Genomic DNA, 15,687 nt, shown 5'->3' with positions numbered 1-15,687 from the left:
TCATCCCCAGCCCTATACCCCAGACCAAGGCCTATCCTTCAGACCCAGCCCAAGGCCTATCCTTCAGCCCCAGCCCTATACCCCAGACCAAGGCCTATCCTTCAGATCCAGCCCAAGGCCTATCCTTCAGCCCCAGCCCTATACCCCAGACCAAGGCCTATCCTTCAGACCCAGCCCAAGGCCTATCCTTCAGCCCCAGCCCTATACCCCAGACCAAGGCCTATCCTTCAGACCCAGCCCAAGGCCTATCCTTCAGCCGCAGCCCTATACCCCAGACCAAGGCCTATCCTTCAGCCGCAGCCCTAGCAAGGCCTATCTTTCAGCCCAACCTCTATACCTCAGCCCTGGGTCTTACCTCTGTGCCAGGCTGCCCCAGGCTCCATGCTTATTGGTGAGGATGTTGAGGATCTTCTGTTTGAGCTGGTTGGCAGTTACATGGTCTCTGTGTTTGGCAGCGCTGATCAGGTGATCACACATCTTCTCCTCCTCCCTCCGATCAGCAGCGTACTGGGCACAGTTGGACTATGGAGGGAACACAAGGAGCCATTTTATTATAAACATAGCCATGCTAACATAATGTTAGGTGTTAAAATTATTCTAAAACTGGGCAGGGTCTATCACCAGGACTTGATTTTACTTGCACTCTGATTGTATGTACTTTTAAGGTAAGGTGTCCTTGAGTGTCTTGAAAGGCATCTGTGAAATACAACTGTCTGTCTGGTGTTAGCATGACTATGTTATGTTTTGTATTAATATGTCCTTCCTCCGTTGCAATCCTGCGAAATTAGATTAAAACTGTGTGAAAATGTGTGAGTCCTTCTAGGAAGCTACGCTAAGCGTGTGTTGAGGGAGAAGAAACCAAAACCATTCAACAGATTCACAGAGGATATTATGGGTGTGTGTGTGCACGTGTGAGTAGATATTATAGCCTGTGCTGTCAAGGTTAGCAGAGCCAATCTCTGCTCCACTACATCAGCAGGGGCCACGTTAGTGAAGAGTCATTTAAACACCGTCGCTGTCTGCTAATGTCTTTTGTTTCACATGGAGAAAAAGAGGGGAATTTGTCCGTTAGAAAGCTTTAATGTCATCTGTTTACATAGGGGTCATAACAAACAATCTGTCCCTATATAAAACTAAACTGTGACAGTGGATGAAGGGCAGGTTGGGTAACAGAGAAGTAGCCTGTACTGTAGCCTACATGCATAAATGATCACCAAACAGTGTGACATCAATAGACTGAAACCTGGTGTGTGTTGATGTGTGATGTCGAAGTGGAGTCAGTGCCTGAGTACCAAATGGCACTCTATTCCCTTTATTGTACACTAGTTTAAACCAGGACCCATATGGCTCTGGTAAAAAGTAGTGCACTATATAGGGAATAGGGTGACACTTGGGATGCACAGAGTGATCTCCTGCAGGCAGCATCTCAAGGTAATCTAGATTCTAGAGGAGCCGATCAGGATCTGACTTCATCTTCTCCTCGCTAAAATAAGATTGTCTTGCTACGTCGCCCCGAGGCTGCTCCTTGCTGCTCATATACTAAATCTAATTTGCTAACAGAAGCTGGAAGTTAATTGAATTTCCGGCACTATATTTGAATTGTGTCAGATGTTATACTTCAACATATTCTTCAAATGGCAGATAACTCAATCTCTGCTTGTCATCTCACGTTACCATGTGACACTGTGACAAATATCAAACCTTATTTATCACTTCACAGGATATGAGGCTGCTGCCCTGACTCTCCTGACACCAACCTAATGTAAAAATGTCTATCTGTCTGGGAATGGAGGGTAGGGGGAGGGGGTTGTGAGGGGTAATGTAGTAAAAACAGTGTTGTATGAAACGTGTAGACTGTCTAGAGTTGTCAGACAGAAGGGATGAGGGCCAGGTAATCTCTGGGTGTTTCTCAAATGACACCCTATGGGCCCTGGTCAGAAGTAGTGCACTGTACAGGGTGCCATTTGAAATGCAGCCTCCTTCGCTACTGGTGACATGGCAGTTGATCTAGCAGGTCAAGTAGCCTCTAGCAGAGGACTACAGGATATCTAACAGCTGTTTGTGGAGGGCTGCTGCCCCAAGATAAGAAACTCATCACTCATGTACAAGCAACTAACAGAGGGGGCAGAAGAGAATTTCTGTGTGTGTGCATGTTTGTGTACTTGGGTAAAACACTTCCTATATGACTAGTAAAACACACAGAGAGAGAGAGAGAGAGAGAGAGAGAGAGAGAGAGAGACAGAGAGACAGAGAGAGAGACAGAGAGAGAGACAGAGAGAGAGACAGAGAGAGAGACAGAGAGAGAGAGAGAGAGACAGAGAGAGAGAGACAGAGAGAGAGAGACAGAGAGAGAGACAGAGAGAGAGAGAGAGAGAGAGAGAGAGAGAGAGACAGAGAGAGAGAGACAGAGAGAGAGACAGAGAGAGAGACAGAGACAGAGACAGAGACAGAGACAGAGACAGAGACAGAGAGAGAGAGAGAGAGAGAGAGAGAGAGAGAGAGAGACAGAGAGAGAGACAGAGAGACAGAGACAGAGAGACAGAGAGACAGAGAGACAGAGAGACAGAGAGAGAGAGAGAGACAGAGAGACAGAGAGACAGAGAGACAGAGAGACAGAGAGAGAGAGAGAGAGAGAGAGAGAGAGAGACAGAGAGAGAGACAGAGAGAGAGAGAGAGAGAGAGAGAGAGAGAGAGAGAGAGAGAGAGAGAGAGAGAGAGAGAGAGAGAGAGAGAGAGAGAGAGAGAGAGAGAGAGAGAGAGAGACAGAGAGAGAGAGAGAGAGAGAGAGAGAGAGAGAGAGAGAGAGAGAGAGAGAGAGAGAGAGAGAGAGAGAGAGAGAGAGAGAGAGAGACAGAGAGAGAGAGAGAGAGACAGAGAGAGAGAGACAGAGAGAGAGAGACAGAGAGAGACACTGAGACAGAGAGACAGGCAGAGAGACAGGCAGAGAGACAGGCAGAGAGACAGGCAGAGAGACAGGCAGAGAGACAGGCAGAGAGATAGAGAGATATAGAGAGACAGAGAGAGACACCGAGACCGAGAGACAGGCAGAGAGACAGGCAGAGAGACAGGCAGAGAGACAGGCAGAGAGACAGGCAGAGAGACAGACAGAGAGACAGACAGAGAGATAGAGAGACAGACAGAGAGATAGAGAGACAGAGAGACAGACAGAGAGATAGAGAGACAGAGAGAGATAGAGAGACAGAGAGAGAGAGACAGAGAGAGAGAGAGACACCGAGACCGAGAGACCGAGAGAGAGAGACAGAGAGAGAGAGAGACACCGAGACCGAGAGACCGAGAGAGAGAGACAGAGAGAGAGAGAGAGAGACAGAGATAGACAGAGAGAGACCGAGAGAGACCGAGAGAGACAGAGAGAGACCGAGAGAGACAGAGATAGACAGAGAGAGAGAGGCAGAGAGACAGGCAGAGAGACAGGCAGAGAGACAGGCAGAGAGACAGGCAGAGAGACAGGCAGAGAGACAGGCAGAGAGACAGAGAGATAGAGAGACAGAGAGAGATAGAGAGACAGAGAGAGACACCGAGACCGAGAGACCGAGAGATCGAGAGACAGGCAGAGAGACAGGCAGAGAGACAGGCAGAGAGACAGGCAGAGAGACAGGCAGAGAGACAGAGAGATAGAGAGATAGAGAGAGATAGAGAGACAGAGAGAGACACCGAGACCGAGAGACCGAGAGAGAGAGACAGAGAGAGAGAGAGACACCGAGACCGAGAGACCGAGAGAGAGAGACAGAGAGAGAGAGAGACACCGAGACCGAGAGACCGAGAGAGAGAGACAGAGAGAGAGAGAGAGAGAGAGAGAGAGATAGACAGAGAGAGACAGAGATAGACAGAGAGAGACAGAGATAGACAGAGAGAGAGATAGACAGAGAGAGAGAGAGAGACAGAGATAGACAGAGAGAGACAGAGATAGACAGAGAGAGAGAGAGAGACCGAGAGAGACAGAGATAGACAGAGAGAGAGAGAGACCGAGAGAGACAGAGATAGACAGAGAGAGAGAGAGACAGAGATAGACAGAGATAGACAGAGAGAGAGATAGACAGACAGAGAGAGAGATAGACAGACAGAGACTTCTCTCAAGAGAAGACAGGCTATGTGCTCACTGCCCACAAAATGAGGTGGAAACTGAGCTGCACTTCCTAACCTCCTGCCCAATGTATGACCATATTAGAGAGACATATTTCCCCCAGATCACACAGATCCACAAAGAATTCGAAAACATATCCAATTTTGAAAAACTCCCATACCTACTGGGTGAAATTCCACAGTGTGCCATCACAGCAGCAAGATTTGTGACCTGTTGCCACGAGAAAAGGGCAACCAGTGAAGAACAAACACCATTGTAAATACAACCCATATTTATGCTTATTTATTTTATCTTGTGTCCTTTAATTGTTTGTACATTGTGTATGTATGTATGTATGTATGTATGTATATATATATATATGTATATATGTATATGTGTATATATATATATATAATATGACATTTGTAATGTCTTTACTGTTTTGAAACTGTTGTATGTGTAATGTTTACTGTTAATTTTTGTTGTTTTTCACTTTATATATTCACTTTGTATGTTGTCTACCTCACTTGCTTTGGCAATGTTAACACATGTTTCCCATGCCAATAAAGCCCTTGAATTGAATTGAATTGAATTGAGAGAGAGAGAGAGACAGAGAGACCGAGAGAGACAGAGATCGACAGAGAGACAGAGAGAGAGACAGAGAGAGAGAGAGAGTTCCGGAGCAGAAGCTGCTGAAAAAAATTGCTCCTACAAATATTGAAATTTACATGGTTTTTAGAGTAAAGTACATCGGAAAAAAGCTAAAGAAAACTGCAAGACTGAATAGGCGACAAAACATGCAACAAACAAAGAAGATATGCTTTTAAAAAATAACTATTTTTCATACAATTGTACAGTTATCTTAGCTAGCTGAATTGTTTACCAGTTTCTAAGCAGTTGCTAGGGACTCTCCTGGAAGAAGCTAGCTAGGTAACAAAGAATATCTAGTTAACAGAAGAAAAGAAAGACAAAGACAAAATAAGGACAGAAGAAAAAGGAGATCAAAGTGAAACAGTCCTCTAAAGACACAAGAGAAAATAATACAAGAAGCAATTGTTAACCCACCAGACATCCAAACAGAGAAAAGTTTCAAAGATTTGTTGATGGGACAGAACCATGAATACCTGTTTGCAGATCTTACCAGTTGCAAAACAAGAGAAAATGTCATATTTAATACCAAACGAGGGCACATATGGAAAAGGGTTATTTGCAACCATTTCCCTTTCTCAAAAAAGAGGGGCATCAGCCAAGGATGTCAGATTAGCATTTTTGAAGAAGCTGACCAGAGCAACACGTATCAAACAGTAAACTTACATAATAATGGAACTGTATTGATACAAGGCACAAGGCAATGATTCAAGCCTACAGACTTATTGAGAATATGCTACCCTAAAAGCAGAAGCTGAACTCATCTCAGAAACTGAGGGAAAAAGTCAAGGAGGGAGATGGAGAAAAGCAGGCCCCAACGGTCCCTGTGACCCAGCAAGAAGCCCTCAGTGTCCTTCTTCCTCCAAACACGGCGAATGGAGTTTAGACCAAAAAGCTACATTTTTGTCTCATCAGACCACATGACCTTCTCCCATGCATTCTCTGGATCATCCAGATGGTCATTGGCAAACTTCTGACGGGCCTGGACAAGCGCTGGCTTGAGCAGGGGGACCTTGCGTGCGCTGCAGGATTTTAATCCATGATGGCGTAGTGTGTTACTAATGGTTTTCATTGAGACTGTGGTCCCAGCTGTCTTCAGGTCATTGACCAGGTCCTGCCGTGTAGTTCTGGGCTAATCCCTCACCTTCCTCATGATCATTGATGCCCCACGAGGTGAGATCTTGCATGGATTCCCAGACCGAGGGTGATTGCGCCAATAGTTGTTGCCTTCTCACCAAGCTGCTTGCCTATTGCCCCATAGCCCATCCCAGCCTTGTGCAGGTCTACAATTTTATCCCTGATGTCATTACACAGCTCTCTGGTCTTGGCCATTGTGGAGAGGTTGGAGTCTGTTTGATTGAGTGTGTGGACAGGTGTCTTTTATACAGGTAACGAGTTCAAACAGGTGCAGTTAATACAGGTAATGAGTGGAGAACAGGAGGGCTTCTTAAAGAAAAACAGGTCTGTGAGAGCCGGAATTCTTACTGGTTGGTAGGTGATCAAATACTTATGTCATGCAATAAAATGCAAATTAATTACTTAAAAATCATACAATGTAATTTTCTGGATTTTTGTTTTAGACTCCGTCTCTCACAGTTGAAGTGTACCTATGATAAAAATTACAGACCTCTACATGCTTTGTAAGTAGGAAAACCTGCAAAATCGGCAGTGTATCAAATACTTGTTCTCCCCACTGTAGTTACTTAGTGTCCCTCAGGCTATAGAGAAAGTTTACTACCATCAATCAAACGTACAAATGTTAAACGGGACCGAGACTCAGGTGGAATCATCATTATGCATAAGCAGGACTTAGCACTGAATGAAATGAAAAAATTTACTAATCACATTTGTCTTAAACTTAACAAAGGTACAATCTATTGTGACAATTATGTATACATATGTGCAGCTTATACTCCTTCAGATTCATCATATCAGTTATTTTTGACAATCTCCATACAGAAATCATTACATTTCAGGCAGAGGGTAAAGTGCTTCTTTGTGGAGATGTCAATGCAAGAACAGGTTCTGAGCCTGACTACACTGATGTGGGAGGTAACCACCACATATTTGGACACCCCTCCTTGTACAGTAGCCCTATTATAAATAATATAAACAGTCCTGACCAAATACTGAACAAAAATGGGAAGGAGTTAGTGCATCTCTGTCGAGCCTTAGGACTGTACATGCTTAATGGTAGAATCAGAGGGGACATTTTAGATCAGTTTACTTACTGCTCAGCTCTTGGGACAAGTGTAGTCGATTATGCCATCACTGACATTGACCCCTCCTCCATTAGTGCATTCACTGACAGACCACAGACACCATTGTCAGATCACAGTCAGATCAACGTGTTTCTCAAGAAATTAACCGGCAGTATTCATTTTTAAAAAACGTCCCAATAAACTCTACAACATAAACCAATCATACAGATGGGCTCCAAACAGTGCAGAGAGATTCATTGAAACATTGAACTCAAATGAAATGATGAACTCTATACAGTTTTTCAATAACTCACGGTACCAAAACAATAAAGAAGATGTCAATTTGGCTACTCAAAATATCCTCTGCATATTCCAAAAAGCAGAATCGAAAGCAAATTTCAGAAAAACAAAGAAATGCAACATCAGAAACAAAAAAGAAAATGTTTCTGAAAAATGGTTTGATAATGAATGTAAAACAATTAGAAAACACCGAAGACAAATGTCAAATGAAAAACATATGATGCAAAACAACCCAGAGCTACGATATGAATACTTTGAAACTCTGAAACAGTATAAACATACACTGAAACGCAAGAAATTGAATTATACCAACAAGACACTTGATGAAATTGAAAATGCAATTGACCAAAATCAGTTCTGGAACATGTGGAACAATTTAAGCACGACAAAGCCACAAGAATTGGCCATACAAGATGAAGGAATTTGGAAAACGTATTTTGATAATCGAAACAAAAACATTCCACAAAAATACTTACAACAGAACCAGTTAGAAATTAAAGAAAAATGTAACATCCTTGAATCAGTCATTAAAAACAACCTAAATCCATTAGATTACCCAATAACCCAACAAGAACTAAATGAAAAAATAAAATATGTGAAATAAATGAAATGCTGAAAAACACCTGTGTTGCAAAATGCTATGCTTAAATTGCTCAACATGGTTTTAACTACTGGCTGCTTTCCTGATGTCTGGAACCAGGGGCTCATCTCCCCTATCCACAAAAGTGGAGACAACTCAGACCCCAATAATTACAGGGGAATTTGCGTAAACAGCAAATTGGGAAAGGTTTTCTGTAGCATTTTGAATTCAAGAATTCAAACCTTTCTTCAAGAAAAAAATGTAATAAGTAAATGTCAAATTGGCTTTCTTCCTAACCATCGCACTACTGACCATAAATACACCTTATACACACTAATTAATAAATACATCCACCAAAAAAAAGAGGGCAAAATCTTTGCTTGCTTTATTGACTTTAAAAAAGCATTTGATTCTATTTGACTATTCTACAAAATTCTCCAAAGTGGGCTTGGTGGTAAGGTGTACGACTTAATAAAATGTATGTACACAGAAAACAAGTGTGCAATAAAAATCTAAAACCAAAGAACATAATTATTTTCACAAGGGTAGGTAACAACATCTCCACCCTGCCGATCCTCAACACTGGGGCCCCACAAGGGTGTGTTCTGAGCCCTCTCCTGTTCACAGCAGAGGGAGCACCCCCCTATCCACATCGATGGGACAGTAGTAGAGAGGGTAGATAGTTTTAAGTTCCTCGGCTTACACATCACGGACAAACTGAATTGGTCCACCCACACAGACAGCATGGTGAAGAAGGCGCAGCAGCGCCTCTTCAACCTCAGGAGGCTGAAGAAATTCGGGTTTGTCACCAAAAGCGCTCACAAACTTTTACAGATGCACAATCGAGAGCATCCTGTCAGATTGTATCACCGCCTGGTACGGAAGCTGCTCCGCCCACAACCGTAAGGCTCTCCAGAGGGTAGTGAGGTCTGCACAACGCATCACTGGGAGCAAACTACCTGCCCTCCAGGACACCTACACCACCTGATGTCACAGGAAGGCCATAAAGATCAAGGACAACAACCACCCGAGCCATTGCCTGTTCACCCCGCTATCATCCAGAAGGCGAGGTCAGTACAGGTGCATCAAAGTAGTGACCGAGAGACTGAAAACAGCTTCTATCTCAAGGCCATCAGACTGTTAAACAGCCACCACTAACATTGAGTGGCTGCTGCCATACATGTAAAAAATGTATCACGAGCCACTTTAAACAATGCCACTTAATATAATGTTTACATACCCTACAATACTCATCTCATATGTATATACTGTACTCGATACCATCTACTGCATCTTGCCTATGCCGTTCTGTACCATCACTCATTCATATATATTTATGTACATATTCTTCATCCCTTTACACTTGTGTGTATAAGGTAGTTGTTGTGAAATTGTTAGGTTAGATTACTCGTTGGTTATTACTGCATTGTCGAAACTAGAAGCACAAGCATTTCGCTACACTCGCATTAACATCTGCTTACCATGTGCATGTGACAAATAACATTTGATTTGATTTTAGTAATGAAAATACAGAAAAGATCATTCAAACTTTGGCTGCATCTAAATTCAAGTCCAAATTCAAGTCTGTAATTTAAAGCACTTCAAACCCAAGAGCTGAGCCCAGAAACGAGCCCTCTCAGTCAGCTGGTGTTGGACCTCACCAACCAAGCTGACACCAGCACTGCTTTAAAAGAAAGAATTCCAATAAACAAAATTATGAACCAGTCAAAAGACTCATATTTACAACATTGGAAAAACGAAACAAAATCCCAAAGCCGACTAAATTGCTATCTGACCCTAAACAGAGAATATGAACTGGCTGTTTATCTCTCCTCTGTCAGAGATACGAAGCAGAGACAGACCCTTACCAAGTAGAGGCTGAGTGACCATCAATTGGCAATAGAAACCAGCAGACATAAAAAGACATGGCTACCCAAAGAGGAGCGTGTATGTGGTCACTGCACGACAGGGGAGATAGAGACAGAGATGCACTTTCTTCTTTACTGTGATAAATATTCCTCACAAAGAGATTCATTATTCACTGAAATTACTACATTTATTCCAGGTTTTAACTTATTAAACCCAGAGGAAAAACTAAGAATACTCATGGGCGAAGGAGCTGCTCTTGCAGCCAAATATGTATTTGCCTGCCATTGCCTGAGGGACACTGAATAATAACATCTGCATAGTAAACAGTAACTTACTTATTGTTACTATTATTGTTATTACTATTATAATTGTTGTTTATCATTCCAAATAGTAGTGGTATGGGTGGTAATGGTAATGATAGCAGTTTAATGATGGTGATGGATGTTGTAGTACTGATGTAATGGTGAAGATGACCATTTTTAGTTTCATTTTCCATATTTATATTTTTATATTTATTACATTTCTACTATTGACTGTTACCATTATATTGTTATTATTTTTTGTATTATTATTTACTACCATTTTATATTATTATTCTTTATTCTTTATAATTGTATTACAATATATATTGTATACATTGTTGCTTTGGCAATATTGACAATGGTTTTCATGCCAATAAATGCCAATGAATTTGAATTTGAGACAGACAGAGAGAGAGCGAGAGAGAGACAGAGAGAGAGAAAGAGAGAGACACAGAGAGCGAGAAAGAGACAGAGAGAGAGAAAGAGACAGACGGACAGACGGACGGACAGACAGACAGACAGACAGAGTGAGTGAGTGAAAGGAAGTGAGTGAGAAGAGAAAGAGAGATAGAGCAGCTCTACCTGCTGTCTAAAAGAGGCATGACATTCCTCTGAACAGAGCCTCTCCCTGTGCTCAGAAAGCTGCTCCTCTCTCCTCTCCACTACTGTATGGTAATAAAACCTTCTCAGGCTTCCTTCCATTTAATAAAGAATTAATTAGACACAGAAAGTAGCATTACTAAAGACTGACTGCGCCCTATTCCTTATATGGTGCACTACTTTTGACCAGAGCCTATTGGGTCCTGATCAAAAGCAGCGCACTATTAAGATAATAGGGTGCCATTTGGCATGCAGATACTGTCTAATTACTGCAGACGTCCTCTAATTCCTACAGAAATCAATAATGAGAGTGTTGGTGTTCTGATGCTTTGTAGTGAGAACAGGCAGTGTGTTTGATATGTGGTGTAAGTACTGTCTCTGGGGTAGAATCATTACACTGTTGGACGGGCTTAAAGCCAATAAGACCAGATATGAATATAGCTGGCATATCGTTCAGTCTCCTTATTAATATTGCTAGCAGGCTGGTTATTATAATCCCTTAGAGTGGCCTAATGGTAAAGCCATAATCCTCATGGGGAGACACAGGGACTACAGGAGTACTGAGCTGCTTCTAATCCAGTGCTATTCTCTCAAAGACCCGGGCTGCCTCCCAAATGTCACCCGATTTCAATGGGCTCTGGTCAAAAGTAGTGCACTATGCTTGGAATAGGGTGCCATTTGGGATGCAGTACTGAAGTCAGTCTCTCCAGAGCAGGGACTATCAAGGCTGCTGTAGTCAGTTGACAAGATTAGATAATGTACTATCTGCACTGTAGGCCTACTATATACACTACCAGTCAAAAGTTCGGACACACCTACTCATTCAAGGGTTTTTCTTTATTTTACTGTTTTCTACATTGCAGAAAAATAGTGAAAGCTATCAAAACTACAACTGGAAACACATATGGAATCATGTAGTAACCAAGAAAGAGTTAAACAAATTAATATATATATTTTAAATTCTTCAAAGTAGCCACCCTTTGCCTTGATGACAGCTTTGCACACTCTTGGCATTCTCTCAACCAGCTCCATGAGGTAGTAACCTGGAAACCAATAAAAAGAAGAGACTTGCTTGGGCCAAGAAACACGAGCAATGGATATTAGACTGGTGGAAATTTGCCATTTGGTCTGATGAGTCCAAATTTGAGATTTTTGGTTCCAACCTCGGTGTCTTTGTGAGACGAAGAGTAGGTGAACGGATGATCTCTGCATGTGTGGTTCCCACCAAGAAGCATGGAGGAGGAGGTGTGATGGTGTGCGGGTGCTTTGCTGGTGACAATGTCAGTGATGTATTTAGAATTCAAAGCACACTTAACCAGCATGGCTACCACAGCATTCTGCAATGATACGCCATCCCATCTGGTTTGGGCTTAGTGGGACTATAATTTGTTTTTCAACAGGACAATGACCCAATATACCTCCAGGCTGTGTGAGGGCTATTTGTCCAAGAAGTGATTGAATGCTGCATCAGATGACCTGACCTTCGCAATCACCCGACCTCAACCCAATTGAGATGGTTTGGGATGTGTTGGACCGCAAAGTGAAGGAAAATCAGCCAAGTGCTCAGCATATGTGGGAACTCCAAGACTTTTGGAAAAGCATTCCAGGTGAAGTTGGTTGAGAGAATGCCAAGAGTGTGCAAAGCAGTCATCAAGGCAAAGGGTGGCTACTTTGAAGAATCTAAAATATATTTGGATTTGTATAACACTTTTTTGGTTATTTCATAGTTTTGATGTCTTCACTATTATTCTACAATGTATAAAATAGTATACAATTAAGAAAAACCCTTGAATGAGTAGGTGTGTCCAAACTTGACTGGTACTATATATACTGTATATATGTGCTGTACCTCAAACTCAGCGTGTTTATGGACGTCTTCTGCTCTCTGTCTGTTGAGGATGAACTCTGCCTCGTTGGCAACACGTACGATGTGGTCCTTCATAGCATGACACAGCAATCTGGAACAGTCAGACAGAATACTAGTTAGTCAGTCAGTTAACACATCTATGTGGTCCTCATAGCATGACACAACAACCTGAAAACACACAGACCACATAGACAGACAGACCCCCCGGACCTGATCGCTTCTCCTCCCATGGTTGAATGATTCCTCAGCCTGCCTGGCGTACATGCTACCTGCTTCTGCCCACGCTTCAATCTTTTTAATCATTGAAAACGCCCAGGCTTCTATGTGGAGATTATATGCCATTTTACACCCAATTAGGTCTGCTTTGCTTTAATTACAGAGCTTCTGATACCCTCTTCTGCATCCCAAATGACAACCTATTTCAATAATAGCACTAGTCAAAAGTAGTGCACTACCTAGGTAATAGGGTGCCATTTTGGAAGTATCCTCTGTCTCGGGGAGAGGCCTCATAGAACTGCAGTCATCAGATTAGTGTTGACAAGCTTTTAACTACAACTACACTCTGAGCCCTGAACAATTCTCCCTCTCCTCGTTTAGACGTTAATGTTCTCAACTAGGATTGTAGTTAGTTAGTTAGCTGGTTATCTTAGCTAGTTTATTAGCTGATAGGTTAGAGAGAAATACAGGACAGTTTGGTTAGCTGTTCGGTTATCGTTCAGAAGACTGCAGATGGCTGATATGCTGGTTGGTTAGAGATCGCCAGGTCTCTGTCCCAAACCCTGTTCCCTATATAGTGCACTACTTTTGACCAGAGCCCTGTTAAAAAGTAGTGCACTACATAAGTATTAGGGTTCCATTTGGGATGCAGTTCAGGTGTCCACAGTACAGAGATAGTGGTAGTGTAGGAGAGATGAGATCTGCCAGCAGCACCCTGGACAGCGTGGGTGGTAGAGTGACAGTGTAATGGAGTGACAGAGCGGCCAGGCCACAATTGAGTAAGGCTCTTTATCCAGGCCCAACATGGGGGCAGGGGAGGTGCCAGGGAGGGCTAAGACAGGGATGGGTTGGGCACAGTGAGGCTGCACTGGGATATAGGGCTGGGCCTGGGGTATAGGGCTGGACTTGGGGCATAAGGCTGACGCTGGGCAGTTTGGATGTAAGAGGGTTACACAGATGGGTCACCAGATGGACATGGAGGCCGATCTGTTCTATAACACCCTGCCTGATCTGAACCTGCCACACTCACAGAGGGGGGGTGAGGAATACACAGACAGAGGGGATACACTATCTTGTTTATATTGTTACGTCACGCTGCCATACCAATTGTATTTACCTTAACCCCTAGAGCACACTTCAGTACACAGTACAGCACCCCGCACTCTAGGAGCTGGCAGCTTACTGCTAATCTACTGCTGCCACTGAACCTAACAACCTGCTCAGAGCTGGTGTGTGTGTGTGTATGTGTGGTGTGTGTACCGGAAATCCACAAAAGTCCACACAAGGATAGTAAAACAAGGAAAATTCTCCCTCATTGGGGACATTTCCCAGCTATTTTAGGCTTAGGGGTTAGGTTTAGGGCTAGGGTTACAATTAGGGTTAGGGGTTAGGTTTAGGGCTAGGGTTACAATTAGGGTTAGGGGTTAGGTTTAGGGCTAGGGTTACAATTAGGGATAGGGGTAATGGTTAGGTTTAGGGATGAGGAAAAATACGATTTTGAATGGACATTTTTCATTTTAGGTCCCCACAAGGATAGTAAAACATATGGTGCGTGTGTGTGTGTTTGTGTGTGTGTGTGTGTGTGCGTGGGTGTGTGTGTGTGTGTGCGCGGGTGCTTGCGTGAGAGTGTGCGAATATGATACCTACCTTCCCTCATTGATGAGCTCAATGAAGGCAAGGCCTGCATTTTTCTGGATCGAGTTCTGCCACTCCTGAGACAGGAGGAGGAGAGGAGAAGAGAATAGAAAGAGGAGAGGAGGAACGTTGGGATAGTTAGTCACATATACTGGCTCCATGGCTGTATGTCAGACAAAGCCTTCCACAAGGTCCAGTGGGGTTACCTTTTCAAGACGCTGGAGAGATTCAGCTTTGGCAAAAACTTTTTGACTTGGATTAGGATGCTATATTGTTCTCTGATAGCTTGGGTGTGTACTAACAACACCTACTTCAAATACAGAGACAGGGCTGTCTGCTCTTTCATTTGCTATTCAAACTCAGTCTGTAAACAGTTAAAGACATAAAAACCCACAGTTTATAACATTCTAATCAGCGCTACTTGGCGGTGGCTATAAAAACATTTCAACGGGCAAATTTACAATAAAAATCATAGGCAGGCAATAAAATAACAATAACATAGTGATAAAAAACTATTCTGGAACACTTTGCCCTGAAAGCTTCACAAACCAGAAAAATATTTCCAAAACCAAAAAAACATGTACAATAAAAACAGTGATGGTAATAATAATCTACAGAGTCTATGATAAATACATGGATCTCTCTGCATGGCTAGTCTCCACTGCAATTCAAATGGCCATCACACATTCAATTGTTTCCTTACTTTAATTAGAAGCTAAGAAGGCATCAAGGTCATTGAATCCTTTCAAAGAGAAGTGCGGGCTATAAAAAGCTGCATCTCTGCCCGGCATGTGAGCTTGCCTCTTTTCTTCGCAAGCGTCCCAAATGGCATTCTATGCACTCCTTTGATCAGTCCTATGGACCCTAGTCAATAGTTAGTGCACTATATAGGGAATAGGGTGGCATTTGGGATGAGACCTTCCTCTGTGAACAGATCAGTAAACACAGGAGAGATGTAATTGGGGATGAAACTGTATCCTCAGCCTTAAATACAGCCATTTCCTCTGTCTGCACACTGACAGATGACTGAGGAGAGGAGAGCCATCTACAGCAGTGTGGAGCCGGATCCTAGAGTGGCTGCGGCCCCGGGGCACCCCCCACCCTCTCCCCAGCACCATCACTACCCGGTCTGGGAATGATTAAAAAGCTGTTTGGGAGCAGAGGAGAGGGCCTTGCACTGTGGGAACCTCACGCACTGAGGAGCAAATGAAAGGGAAAACAGAGGAGGCCACAGTTCACAATAGAAAGAGAATAAAGAAGGAATATAGAAGGGGGAAAGTTTCCCAGTTTTCAATGCTAGCCAAGTGTCAGGTGTAAAACCAACTGAATATCACGCATAGACGAGGCTAACAAATGAGATTGTGCATCTCAGAAACGGTATTAACAAC

The 15,687-nt window shown here is 43.1% G+C and overlaps 1 protein-coding gene across 2 annotated transcripts in view; it reads right to left on the bottom strand.

Annotated features, from left to right (window-relative positions):
• The window catches only part of LOC118396139 (neurobeachin-like), a 415,134-nt gene that overhangs the window by 194,867 nt on the left and 204,580 nt on the right, over positions 1-15,687 (bottom strand). For both annotated transcript variants that reach the window (XM_052522064.1, XM_052522066.1), the window contains exons 37-39: positions 14,312-14,376; positions 12,431-12,539; positions 356-522 (exon numbers count right to left, since the gene is read on the bottom strand). In XM_052522064.1, the coding sequence (XP_052378024.1) occupies positions 356-522; positions 12,431-12,539; positions 14,312-14,376 (341 nt within the window). The remainder of the gene's footprint in view (positions 1-355; positions 523-12,430; positions 12,540-14,311; positions 14,377-15,687) is intronic.

Source organism: Oncorhynchus keta, chromosome 1, assembly GCF_023373465.1.
Source record: "Oncorhynchus keta strain PuntledgeMale-10-30-2019 chromosome 1, Oket_V2, whole genome shotgun sequence".
Lineage (NCBI taxonomy): Eukaryota > Metazoa > Chordata > Actinopteri > Salmoniformes > Salmonidae > Oncorhynchus > Oncorhynchus keta.
The sequence above is the reverse complement of the archived record's forward strand: the minus strand, read 5'-3'. Positions and strand labels throughout refer to the sequence as shown.